The 14,179-nt window shown below is 43.8% G+C and overlaps 1 protein-coding gene across 1 annotated transcript in view; it reads right to left on the reverse strand.

Annotated features, from left to right (window-relative positions):
- LOC126355710 (facilitated trehalose transporter Tret1-2 homolog) overlaps nt 1-13,601 on the reverse strand; it is a 79,522-nt gene extending 65,921 nt beyond the window's left edge. The window contains exons 1-3 of the mRNA XM_050006077.1: nt 13,486-13,601; nt 13,287-13,410; nt 3,533-3,802 (exon numbers count right to left, since the gene is read on the reverse strand). Coding sequence (XP_049862034.1) covers nt 3,533-3,802; nt 13,287-13,410; nt 13,486-13,601 — 510 coding nt within the window. The remainder of the gene's footprint in view (nt 1-3,532; nt 3,803-13,286; nt 13,411-13,485) is intronic.
- Between the last annotated feature and the right edge of the window lie 578 nt (nt 13,602-14,179).

Below are 14,179 nucleotides of genomic sequence, written 5' to 3' on the forward strand. Positions count from 1 at the left end.
TACAAGACTTACCGCAGCTTCTTGAAGATGTTCCTCTGGAAACACGTCGTCACAGTTACGTCCAACATGACGGGACAGCTGCGCACTTCCACAGTGTCGTAAGAGCTTATCTTAATCAGCAATCCCCACATCGATGGATAGGTCGAGGGGACCCTCTCAACTGGCCTACCAGATTCCCAGATTTAACACACCTGGATTACTGCATCTGGGGGTGGATGAAAGACATCGTGTACGAAGTTAAGGTGGAAACACGAGAAGAATTGATGCCACGCATTTCCGATGCCGCGACGTCAATAAGGAGCGAGCATTTGAAATTACGGAATGCTACTCGCGCGGTTCGCTCCCGTGCTCATCTTCGCCTTCAAATGTAGGGCGAAAATTTTGAACACTTGCTTTAAGGCGACCTGGACGACAACAGGCTGCATTTTTATATCTCGCTCTCAGTGAACATTACTCTTGATCGGCAATGTGGAGGAAGTTGTGGCTTTTTACCAGCAATGAATGACATTAACTCAAGCCGTAAAAGGAAATTTATTGAAATATCTGTTACAGTTTAAGAATTACAGTATTTTGCCTAATAGATGTTTTTATAATACACGTTCCCATTCTGGTACCATTTTCTGGTCGATCATCAAATAGCATTCAAACTGTGTCAGGCAGCTGTCAACATTGATAGGAACACATTATGCCTCTTGCTTTCTAATTATATGGTCTATTGATAGTGACCGGGTCAAATATCTGACGAAATAAGCATCAAACGAAAAAACTACAAAGAACGAAACTCGTCTAGCTTGAAGGGGGAAACCAGATGGCGCTATGGTTGGCCCGCTAGATTGTGCTGCCATAGGTCAAACGGATATCAACTGCGTTTTTTAAAACAGGAACCCCCATTTTTAATACATATTCGTGTAGTACGTAAAGAAATATGAATGTTTTAGTTGCACCACTTTCTTCGCTTTGCGATAGATGGCGCTTTAATAGCCACAAACGTATAATTACGTGGTATCACGTAACATTCCTCCAGTGCGGACGGCATTTGCTTCGTGATACATTACTCATGTTAAAATAGACCGTTTACCAATTGCAGAAAAGGTCGATATCGTGTTGATGTATGGCTATTGTGGTCAAAATGCCCAACGGGCGTGTGCTATGTATGCTGCTCGGTAACCTGGACATCATCCACGTGTCCGGACCGTTTGTCGGATAGTTACGTCATTTAGGGAAACAGGAAGTGTTCAGCCACATGTGAAACGTTAACCACGATCTGCAACAAATGATGATGCCCAAGTCGGTGTCTCAGCTGCTGCCTTGGTTAACCGCACATCAGCAGCAGACAAATTGCGCGCGAATCCGGGATCTCTAAAACGTGAGAACACTAAATCAACATCGATTGCACCTGTACCATATTTCTGTGCACCAGGAATTACATGGCGACGACTTTGAACGTCGTGTACAATTCTGCCACTGGGCACAAGAGAAATTACGGGACGATGACAGATTTTTTGCACGTGTTCTATTTAGCCACGACGCGTTATTCACCAACAGCGGTAACGTAAACCAGCATAATATGCACTATCGGGCAACGGAAAATCCACGATGGCTGCGACAAGTGGAACGTCAGCGACCTTGGCGGATTAATGAATGGTGCGGCATTACGAGAGGAAGGATAATTGGCCACCATTTTATCGATGGCAATGTAAATGGTGAAATGTATGCTGATTTCCTACGTAATGTTCTACCGATGTTACTACAAGATGTTTCAGTGCATGACAGAATGGCGATGTACTTCCAACGTGATGGATGTCCGGCACATAGCTCGCGTGCTGTTGAAGCAGTAATGAATACCATATTTCATGACAGGTGGATTGGCGCGCACGTTCACCGGATCTGACGTCCCCGGATTTCGTTCTGTGGGGAAAGTTGAAGGATATTTGCCATGGTGATCCACCGACAACGCCTGACAACATGCGTCAGCGCATTGTCAATGAATGTGCGAACATTACGGAAGGCGAACTACTCGCTGGTGAGAGGAATGCCGTTACACTTATTGCCAAATCCTTTGAGGTTGACGGACATCTTTTTGAGCATTTACTGCATTAATTTTACAGGTAATCACGCTGTAACAGCATGCTTTCTCAGAAATAAGAAGTTCACAAAGGTACATGTATCAGATTGGAACAACCGAAATAAAAGGTTCAAACGTACCTACGTTCTATATTTTAATTTAAAAAACCTACCTGTTACCAACTGTTCGTCTAAAATTGTGAGCCATATGTTAGTGACTATTACAGCGCCATCTAACACAAAGCGAAAAAACTGGTCCAACTAAAACATTCATATTGCTTTACGTACTACACGAATATGTAATAAAAAATGGGGGTTCATGTTAAAAAAAAAACAACCGTTGATATCCGTTTGACCTATGGCAGCGCCGTATAGCGGGCCAACCATAGCGCCATCTGGTTTCCCCCTTCAAGCTAAACAAGTTTCATTCTTTGTAGTTTTTCGTTTGACGCTTATTTCGTGAGATGTTTGGCCTTGTCACGATCAATGGACCACTCTTTTGGAACTTAATGAGGAAATTTGTTTTCTTAATGTAAGTGAGCCTCGTTGTAGAGTTGTACATTTTTAGTAAGAAAACATTTAATGCCTGACATTCTTGCAATATTTTTGAAACACAATGCAAAAAATGGATTCTCACTGTGGTTAACCCTTTGTAATGTTGCACTGTTTTAATAGGAAAAGAAAAAAATTCTTGCAGCTAAAACATGTTAATTGATAAAAGAAATAAACTTAAGTAAATTTGAAAGATATTTTTTGCTGTATTGTAGTAAAAATTTGTGAAGATGTTCAAGTTGTCACTCAGTCCTTTTGTTAAGGTCTGTTGAAAGTGTCCTCTCATTAATTAACATTGAGATGGTGTCAGTTGTGTTAATTAATAGTGTGCCTAGACCTGAATATCCGAGTCACATACAGCAGCAATCCATTTTGCCCAACAGTAATTGATCAAGAACCGACGCCTTGCCTCTCAAGTGCTGGGGCAAACTGCTGGGAGTCGGTACAACTTACAGAGTACAGCCATCTGCACATGCATTAAGACGCAATTGCGACGCCCACATGGGCTGCAGTCTCAGTACAGATGAGCCTAGTACTGTGGACGCAGGAGTAGCATTTGTAGGGTTGTGGTTTCTTGCAATTTATAGTCGGAACTGACACACATCAGTTGATTTAGTATCTTGTTAAAAGCCTTTCTTTCCTCTTGTACAACTTTACTTCTTATGTCTTAGTTGAGGCTTTACCGCCAGTGCTTGATCATTAAAAAACAAGGCATACAGTGAAGATGACCGTGAAATCTAAAAGGACGGGGGGAGGGGGGGACGGATGGAGAGTAGGGGTGCGAGAAGGCTAAATTGAAATCTATTAAGAAAATCTAAGCGAGTTTCAGACGACAATTGTAACCACAGTATCTTGCAGTGGAGGAGAAATGATTAGGCTGGAATTGCACTGAGTACAGGTCGTATGAAGCGCGTACCTTCATCCTCTGAAGTTCAGAAGAGATGTCGCTGTTGTCGCCTCGCAGTCGCCGGAGAGATTCCGCGGCGTCTTCATCCCTACCCTTGGCCAGCAGGTAGTAGGGCGACTCTGGCACCCAGACGAAGGTCACCAGAAACAGGAGAGGAACGGCCAGCCCTATGGCGGCTAGCGTAGTGTACGACACAAAAGGGCCGATGCAGTAGTCGATCATGAAGCCCGTGGTTATCGATGGCTGCTGCACCATAGACAGCGCGCCCCTGATGTTGGCCTGTAGGAAGAAAGTGCCGCGTTTGTAGCGAAAAGTACATTTCTAGAGAAAGCTGTGTGTGCACCGCGCTTATTTAGAAAAGTGACGCCTGGGTTAAAACTCGAGTCGTTAACCTAAATACAAATAACAGAAGAGGATAGAGTGTGTCTTTTACTTTGAAGCAGAATGTGTGGTATTTCAAAACGGTCTGGCAAATTATAACAGCTTTCTGGACCGGGACTTGAACCTGGTACAGAACAGAAAGAAGGCTACAGAGTTAAAGTTAATTTTTGGAATACCTCAGAAGAGTGGTAAAGGGCGATTTATCGTTCACAATATACGTAAATGATCTAGTTGATAACGTTTGTAGCTCCTCGAGTCTCTAGGCAGATGATGCTGTTGTGTATGGGACCAATGACCGGCGCACTTGTCTCTGAACATAAATAAATTTAACATATTACCCGTAAACGGGCGAAGAAATACATTACGGTACGATTACGCTATTGGTGAACACTCACTGGAGACAGTAACAACGCATGCATGGCTGAGGCGCCTGGGAAGGACGCAATAGCCACTGCAGTGAACGAAATATAAGACATTTACTGCGTTTTCAGGGAAACTACGTTACAGGGCGTACAAACATCATACAATAGAATAAAAGACGCAATAAAAGTCGTCATGATGATTCGAGCTCGTTGCATCTCCAGCAAAGATTCTACGGTAAGCATTAAGAAAGCTGAAAATATTCTTTCAATTATGATCATTATGCTGGACAATAGAAATTAAAACAAGTAAACCAAATTGTGCAATCGCATCATGTAAAGTATCAAACGGTCACATAAAGGTAATTGCTGGAAAAGCAAATGACAGGCTGAGATTAACTGGAAGAACATTAAGGAAAAGAAATTCATCAACGAAAGAAGTAGCTTGCGAAACACTTGTTCGACCGATTATCGAATCTTGTTTATCAGTATAGGACGATTACTATGTAGGGTCAAGTGTTAATAGAATAAACGGAGAGCGGCGCGTTTCGCCATGGAATCATTTAGTCGGCGCGAGATGCTCAACAAACTCCAGTGGTAAACGCTACAAGACAGGCGTTGTGTATCAAGTAGGGAGTTATTGTTTAAATTTCGAGAGTGTAAATTCGAAGAACAATCGGACAACTTAATACTTCCTCCCACTTAAGACTCGCTAAAGCCGGCCGCGGTGGTCTCGCGGTTCTAGGCGCGCAGTCCGGAACCGTGCGACTGCTACGGTCGCAGGTTCGAATCCTGCCTCGGGCATGGATGTGTGTGGTGTCCTTAGGTTAGTTAGGTTTAAGTAGTTCTAAGTTCTAGGGGACTGATGACCACAGCAGTTGAGTCCCATAGCGCTCAGAGCCATTTGAACCATTTTTGACTCGCTAAATAACCTCGATGGACGAGAAAATCAGAGTAATTGGAACTCAAACAGAAGTTTCAAGACCGTCGTTCCTCCGACGTACTATTGGCAAACGAAACATAAAAGGATGAAAATCACTGTGGTAGCAGATGTACAGTGTGCTACACACTCATAAGTGTAGGTGTAGATTAGACGTAGAACCTCGTCTTTCTTGGGAAGTGCTCGTGACCAATCCTACCAACTTAACTTCCGCCAGTACCTCTATTACACTTTTGAACTGCAGGGAACGCAGGAGCGCTTCTGTGATATTTGGAATGGTTCAAATGGTTCAAATGGCTCTGAGCACTATAGGACTTAACATCGGAGGTCATCAGTCTCCTAGAACATAGAACTACTTGAACCTAACTAACCTAAGGACATCACACACATCCATGCCCGAGGCAGGATTCGAAACTGCGACCGTAGCGGTCGCGCGGTTCCAGACTGTAGCGCCTAGAACTGTTCGGCCACCCCGGTCGGCGACGTATTTCACTGTAGATTATCAGAGAGTAGTAAGCTACTTTAAATGATTGGTATAGACATCACTGGTCCTTTTGCTCAAAGACAGACATGGGATCACTGGGTACTGATAATAGTAGATCACATTTTATGATATGTGGGAATGGCGGTTATCTAAATCAGAAAGACAATGCAATAGTTAGGGCTATGGTAAATAACTGGTTGTTTGTTGTTCCAGAGACACTGAATATAGATCAAGGCATAAATTTTGTATCAGGGCTATTGAATCAGCTTTGTCATTTATTGCATATTTGTAAGTTAAGGACAAGAGCATCAGATTCACTGATCAATGAGAGAACAGAGTTAGTTCATCAGACACCAAGGGAGATGTTAAGTGACTATGTAAATAGGCTTTGCAATGACTGAGGGACTGTGCTACCGAATATTGTCACATCATATAGTTCTAAGCTTTATGAAAGTATGGGTCTGACTTTACACAAGGCAGAATATAACTAGAAAACGCCACCACCATTAGATATAGCGAAGCCTAAAGTAGGAAGTTTCGTAAGAATTTTGCAAGAGGTATGTAAACAAGTACAGGAAGTCAGGGAACGAAAGGGACAACAGAATGCAAATTTACTTGTATATTGTATAGTGGTGTTAACGAGACTGATCACCTTGAAGCGAAACACAAAGAGGTTCCACTCGTTACGAAGGTCTGTTTACCAAGTGATTTAAATAACGCCACGGATCTTAGACACTGGACTCGAATTTGGGAGGACGACGGTTCAATCCCGCGTCAGACCATCCTGATTTAGGTTTTGCGTGATTTCCCTAAATCACTCCAGGCAAATGCCGGGATGGCTCCTCTGAAAGGGCACGGCCGACTTCCTTCCCCATCCTTCCCTAATACGATGAGACTGATGACCACGCTGTCTGGTCTCCTTCCCCAACCAACTAACCAACCAACCAACGCCACAGATGAACCAGAAGCTATAAGTTCTAAACATTCATGGTGGTGTCTGTCTGTTCTATATCGTGTCTCCCTACCACTTTCGCGCAACGACGCTCTGAGCGTGTTTTTTAGAGAATTGACTAGTTTGAACCCTGGACCTGTTACTGGTAAGGAGACGCCAGACCACACATGACATGTAGAATTCAGAAGAGTTCAGTGAGACTAGCGATGATATAACCAAATACTAAATGATCTCAGCGTCAGCTCCACTGCACTCCCTGTAAAAGAATCTTAATACTAACTAAATATAGTGGAAAGGGTTCAAGGCTTTCCTATTTTTAGTTAGCTGGTAAAATAACGTCGAAAAAGCAGTTAAGTTTACCATTGGAAATTTTATTCTACTCACAAAACATCGTTTATAAATTGCACTATTGATAAAAGGAAATGTTTCAATACAGGATGGTAAAAACCAACTGCGTTCAACAAAAATATGAACGAATATTCCCTGAATGGGTTTCCAAGTTCTACAATCGATCGAAGGATGACCTATGCCATATCACATCTATAATCTAGGTTTAATTTGAGTTTCACAAAAGAGAAAACTATCAAAATGGTCTACAACTATCAAAATTGTCTACAGTGACCCTCAATTATCTTTAATTACTTATTTAATTTGTCGTAAATTACAGTGGCTGATGTGGCTTCTCAATAACTATATAAAAGAAAAATCATCGCGTTTCAGATCTGTTCTTCAAGTGGCAAATGTGAACACCATGAGTTTTAATTAACGGTCGACACTAGTATTACGCAAAAAAGGGGTGTAACAGATGAGACTTCTGCAGTTCTTAGTGAAGCCTTATGCGCTCAAAAATGCGGCATCGCGTGCGTTCATTACCTTGTCGGTGTTTAGACAGCGTCAGGGCAGCGGCGGGCAGCCAGCTCCACTCACCTCGCCATCTCGGAAGCAACTCTCCCCTAACTTCTCCTTACTACAATTTACCGAATTATCTGGCTGTGTTGTCATCTGACCAGTCAGGGTCTCAATGTTAACCTTAAGCTCCGCCTACAAAAATTCTTTCTATCCAATGAGAAATGTTATACTTTTCGTGGTGGGGCAATGTTTTTAAAGTTTGCAACGTAACAGAGACGCGAAAAAGTCTCATGCTAAAACCTGCAGCTGGTGTGGGCCTTTTAGCGTTATCTTAAGATCTATACTGTTCTTATGGAGGGCTCTATCTTTTAACATGGGCTGGGGGGTGGTCCTTGACATACCTGAGACGCGAAAAAGTCTCACGCTAAAACGTGCGGGTGGTAGTCGTACAGGTAGGCTGGCGGCGTGGGTGTCCAGTCTGTCCCTTATCGTAGGGCCTTCTAGCTTAAGACGGTTATGCTCTCAGCTTCTGTTCTCGTTTCTCGCCTCGGAACTGCGTCGGTCTCATGGTCGGAAGGTACGACATGCATTTAGGCATTCTTGTGTTAGTCTGTGGTATTCCATTTGCTCACTCGTTACTCATATTACTTTGGTTAATTTAATGTCACAAAGTTCCTTTGCATAGTACGCATACAGTGGGTGTATCTGCCCTTTTCAGCGTGCTCTGGACTTTCACTACAATTACCAGCACAAAAAAGGGGCAGGCGTTAGGAAGGTGAAGACAGCTGGACCAGACCATGGCTGTGCCATCTACGTGCGCTTTTCTTCATGCGCCGTAAAGCCTACGAAAGGAGAATGATTGAGACTTCCCTGCCTCATATAACAAGAGAAAAGGAGATGTGCATTGTAAGCACTGCACTTCTACAGCCTTGTTGGTGCAGACGTCTTGCAGGCGTGACCACTACAGGGTGGGCAGAAACTGACATACAATGCATGGACGCTCAGGAATGAAGCGCAGAGGCTGGGCGAAGATTTCATGGGCTTTGCCAAAACGTTGAAGAGAAGGAATTACTAAGCAAAGTGTGAGAAAAGTACCAGGTGTTGTAGGATAATTAGTATCATTTTTGGGGAAAGTTACAGCAGGCCAAGGCTTTGGTTTCTACACTTTGAGAAAACAGAAGCAAGGGTGGATAGATGCAAGATGAGGCTTTCAAAACCTGTGTTTGAATCACTGATGGCAACGATATAAGGGTTACAAAGGGAAGCAGAAGGCACCAAAATCGAAGAGGAATGGCATACCACCCAACTGAAAAAACTTGTGTCATGTAATACCAGACTGTTTTGGGGCCAATGGCAGAGCTGACAAGTTACATAAAGGCGACTATCACTTCCATGAATCGAGATTTGAGCATATTGCAGGCCCAGCTGGATCTACTGGATGCCTTCGTACCATGGTAAGGCTCCTATCTGCTCTTGCCGAGTGTGGAGGATGCACTTGTAGAAATAGATAAGTCAGAGGAAGTCCTATACTATGCAGTGTAAGGATAGCTGATTCCTGTCCTGAAGTCGTCGAATGAGTTTCTGGCCAGTCTACACCAGACACAAGATAAGCAGCTAGCTGTCCTGGAATTTACTGTACTTCCAGAGGAAAGAAATATTGCCTCTGTACCATTAGCTTGAGTCAGTAGATTTATTGCCAAATGTCTGCCTCTGTGTCCTTGTAGACGAACCAGTAGCGGATATGCGAATCCCTTGTATCCTGTAAAATAGTGAACGCTGGGGAAATTTGTACATATTAGAACGAAGGATATGTTACTAGTTACATCAGACAGTAAACCATGTCAGCAGATTGCGGCAAAGCCAAGGAGAACAGATTTCGGCATACTCTTCCTGATAGTCCAAACACTCACAGAGACATGCGAGAAAGTTTCTAGCCGGATTGAGATGGAAGGATGCCGACGGAACATCCTTACAATCCAACTGCTGTTCCAGAAGACATGATCTCACTGGGCAGACTTAATATATGACCCAGTTGTAGTTGTCACCACTTGCTGCAGGCAGGGACATTTAAAGGTAATAGGAAACTTAGAACAGTGGGAGAGTGAGCTAATACCAAATGTTATAAGTGTGACATACTGGGACCAATTTTTCTGCTTCGAGCAACAATAACAGGGATTAACATATCCATACTGCAGTTGCTGAATAACCCTCTAGAATACTGCTAGCCACGAACTGACCAACTGACCACCTGCGTGAACCCTGAATCCCAACATGACGAAACGATAGCCACATTGTTGGGGAGCATTAGCGTGGAACAGAGGTTCCAACATATTCTGCAGTATTGTGGCAGATGTCAGCACAGGATGATGGTAACAGGAATCAAGTCTTCAGGTACCACGTTGAACCTGTTTCTCTCTTCCAAAGAGTACTCTTATCTTTTTAACAGCAAAGTGCCGTCTGCCCTCCTGAACTTCAGTTACATTAAATACTGGTTGAATGGGTCACCCTTAAGACTTGAGCAATGTATGTACCCCCATGTGCCAGAGTGAGCAAAGAAGGAAAGATATCAAGTGTGAAAACTGTAAATAATCATGTAAGAGAATGTCAATAGTACCATATCAGCTTAAGTAATTCATGGGTTTAGCAGCAGCCTTTAATTTACCGAATGAATCTTCCTCTCCACTGAGACTTCAAAACCAGTGTTGAGATGGGGAAGCGATCTGCTTATCAGGTCCTGCTGGTAGGGCCACAATATTGCTGAAACAGCCTGGTGCAAGGGATCAGTTTGCCACAGTGGCAAGCTAAATATTCTCACACTGGAGCCCAATGCTGCCTGCCTTGGTCACTTGTATGACTCTGGTGGGGCCCTGTCTCAACAAAATTGGGTAGATCTACTATACACAGTCAATGTCCAGACCCTAGGAGTACATTGTGTCCAACTACCGCTGGCACTGAGACGTATTCCACGTCAGACATCAGCCCCATGTCGGCCAGTCAACATCACCTACATCTAGACACATCATCCAATACCTGCTGGCCTTTAGGTTGCTGCTAGAGCTGATGATTCTTGGGGCACAAGCTGGTGACTCCATAAGGGACTACCTCTAATGTGACTTTGGCTAGCATCAGGACATCTCTAATGGTACCCGTGGTTGCCTGGCCTGCCTGGCATCCTTGTGCTGCAATGGCCAAACAAGCTGCTATGTGCTATGCTGGGCTAGCAGCCAGTATCGGAGTATCTACACACACCAGTGAGTCGCTACCATCAACCTCCATATGAATGTAGTACCGATTTTTGTTGCCAATTGAGATCTTCTGATTCCACGACCACCATGGAGCTCGCAAGCCACTGTCATGCACACACCATTATCCTATGATGAACATGGTGGCATAAGTGGTATCCACACCCCAAGCAGTATTACATTATTGCTCCTCCTTGCTTTTTGTGGATACTGAATATTATCTGTTTATCCCTATAGTGTACACCTATCTGTCTGAAACGTTCTAACATCTTGGAACATTTTACATATGAAACAGAGAAAGGGTTGCAAGGAATGTCTGGGAATTCGTGACTTCTTCGTGACTTCTAGTTGCACATGGCACTGAGGTAAACCAATGGCGAAAATTGAAAATCTATGTCGCTCTAGGACTCGGAACTGGATTAACGGCTTGTGATGACCAGTTGACTCAACCACTTTGGCCATCCAGACACAGCCCCTGAGCGACTCACATTTCCAATTAATAGCATGCTGCAATGCAACGTCCCTCATCCATTGACCTCTTACATGCGATTTAATGATTCGCATAGGGATTGTGACGATTTACTGCATTTGCGTTGAAACAAAGATCAAGGAGCCGTCGCGCTCTTATAGAAATGTACAAATCTGAGTGGTGTCTGAGCTGTGGCGGGACTGGCTCCAGGGATATCTCTGGCTTAGGCACTATCGATTCCCTCCGGCAGAAGTTTGTCTTTGGAGCCTGGGCCGGGTCAGGATATAGAGGAAGTACCGAGTGGAAAAGGGCAACAACGTTGGGCACGGAACGCGGAAGAGCGCGTATTAGCAAGACGTTGGAGAGACGACAGCAGAGCACGGTGTGCCTGACTACGGGCGGCAGTTGGCGCTTGATCGTACTGGGGTCAGTAACAGCGGGCCGGCGCTGTGGCTTCTTGGCAACCTCGTGAAGATATGCACATGCTCGTTTCCATGAAGCAACACGCTGTTACTGTCGGACTACGCAACGTCTGGCGTCTTCGCCACATCGATCCAGCAACTGGCATCAAGTTAAGTAATTCAAGTCCTACCAACGATTAGTGAAATATAATGATGATTGCTCTTGAGGCAGCAAAGCGTTGCACGGACTGTGATGTGATATTTCGTGCCTCTTAATAAGTGTGTGCTTCGCTCCTTAATAGTATTGTTCTTACTTCAGTAAGCAAGTGTCTGAAATATTGATACGTGTGTGCAGCCTTACTGAACGATCTGTATTCCGTGTCTAAAGATTGCCATGTGGTACGTTACAGGCCCACATAAGGTGCTCCGCGTGATGCTTGGGTTTTAATGAGCCAGTTCTGTTTCCATCATTCGTGTACATGATTATGCTTAAAGGAGTGAAATCAGTTTTATTATTGTCAATTTTATCGAAGTAGTTTTCTGTATAAGTTTGAGCATTAAGGTGAAGGAAGCGTTGTTTGATTCCCTGTTGTCTCTTCTGATTTATGTTTCAGAGATCAGAAGCAGTGGGCCACTGAAGTGCAGTGCCTCCCCTTTTTAAATTACTAGTGGGCGTACGGGCGGTGGACTTAACCTTAGCTCGTGTGTGCTGTTTGGTTCCGATTTTGGTGTTCTGAACGGGGTGGAAGTAGAAACAGACTCCACATCTTAATTCGAAGATAAGTACTCAGTTGCCTCCACCGTTCGTGGCCAAGTCACAGCCTCACAATTTCGGGCCTCAGTTATTGTACATGCTGCAGTTCTTGAAGACTTGTGGTGGCTCTGCAAGGTTGCCCAGGTTAAATGTTTTAAATATATTTCTTAAGAATTTCGGGGGATTTTGAGAAGAATGTTTCTTAATTGAAACCGTTTTATAATATTGTGGTGAAATTCAGCCTTAGTGGTGTATGCCAATTTTGATGGGGAAATAACTGGATTATTATTGATCAAACTGTCAATAACCTTGTAAAGTTGTTTCGTAATATCTCGCCTGGGTGGGGCGGTTTTCAGTCTATGTGGAAATAATAATTGATTTCCTGCTTATCTGATGTAAAGATTATTTTAAATGATTTACTTGGCCCAAGTGGCGGTTTTTTAAATGTTTGCAAAGAGATTAATTCGCTTGTGGTTTCATATGACAAGCAGTTTGTAAAGTTTGCCTGAATGGCGTTTCTTAAAGAAATTACTATCTGATTTACGATTGTAATTCTCTTAATGATTTATCTATGATGCAAATGAATATGTAGAAATGAAATGGTCACTGTGTGGGTCAAGTCCTTCCACTCCCTGTATATTAAAGGTTAAGGAAATTGCAATTCAAAAAGAAATTACGTACCAGTGTCTGTTCTGTCGACCATGTCCAACAGAACAGACGCCACTAAAATATCTACATTTTACGTTTTCAGAACCTTTTCAAAGTGTACTTCTCCTGATTTCTCTTTCCATTACCAAATTCAAAGTCAAAACTGTCTCTGATGCTTTTATCCTTCCTAAAGCCAAACTGGTCGTCATGTAAGATATCCTTAGTTTCCTGTTTAGTACAAAAATGATTTCATTGACTCTCCCAGACAGAGCAGCCACTCATACCTGGAAGATCTCGGCGCCGTACATGCCGAGGGCGGGCATGATGAGGCCGATGCCGAGCCCCGAGATGAAGCGCACGATGCAGAGCCATGTGGGCGCGTGCTCGACGAACATGAGCGCGACCCAGCTGGCAGCGATTGGCAGCACCCCCAGGAGCGCCGCGGTCCGCCGCCCCACGCAGTCCGCCGCCCAGCCGCCCAGCCAGGGGCCCAGCGCCGCCGCCAGCGACGGCAGGGAGCCCACCCACGACGCCTCGGCGGCCGTCAGGTGGGGCAGTTTGGGCACCGCCGGCGACGACCACGCCAGCACGACACCCATCGATATGATCCCCAGGCTCACTGCCAAAAGAGGCACCAAGGTTGACACTCATGGAGAGGCAAGGCAAGGCAATTCAAAATCTACTCTTGGGGTTGATAAAAAAAAGTAGTCAAATACCCCACTCAATACGGCAGGTCACAAAAACAACTTGTGGATTTCAGTGATGTAATGAAATGAACCTGATGGCCGCACTCGATTTCAGGTCCCTGGTCCTGAAGCGCACCTGTGCTGAGAGGTTTTGTAACTGTGTGTAATGTAAATGGATGAATAGAAACCTGGCTTCATAGCTCAGATTTATTTTGTAAAAAAATCTCATAAAAGATTCTCATGCTTGACTTCAGTCATATCTATGACCTGTTGCCTGTGGTATATGGGTACGTTGACTGCAGTAGCGGTTGTTTTGAAAACGATTAAAAAGGAAACAATGCAAAAGCGGGATTTATTTACAATTTATTCTGTATTTATGTATTTAGAGGTTTCCAATTAATATCCATATGGATATTTTTCTAGAACTACTCTTTTATTGTACTGAAATGAGAATTCGTTTTTAACATCTTTGTTTATTAAATTTTTGGTAA

The sequence above is a fragment of the Schistocerca gregaria genome, chromosome 3 (assembly GCF_023897955.1).
Source record: "Schistocerca gregaria isolate iqSchGreg1 chromosome 3, iqSchGreg1.2, whole genome shotgun sequence".
NCBI lineage: Eukaryota > Metazoa > Arthropoda > Insecta > Orthoptera > Acrididae > Schistocerca > Schistocerca gregaria.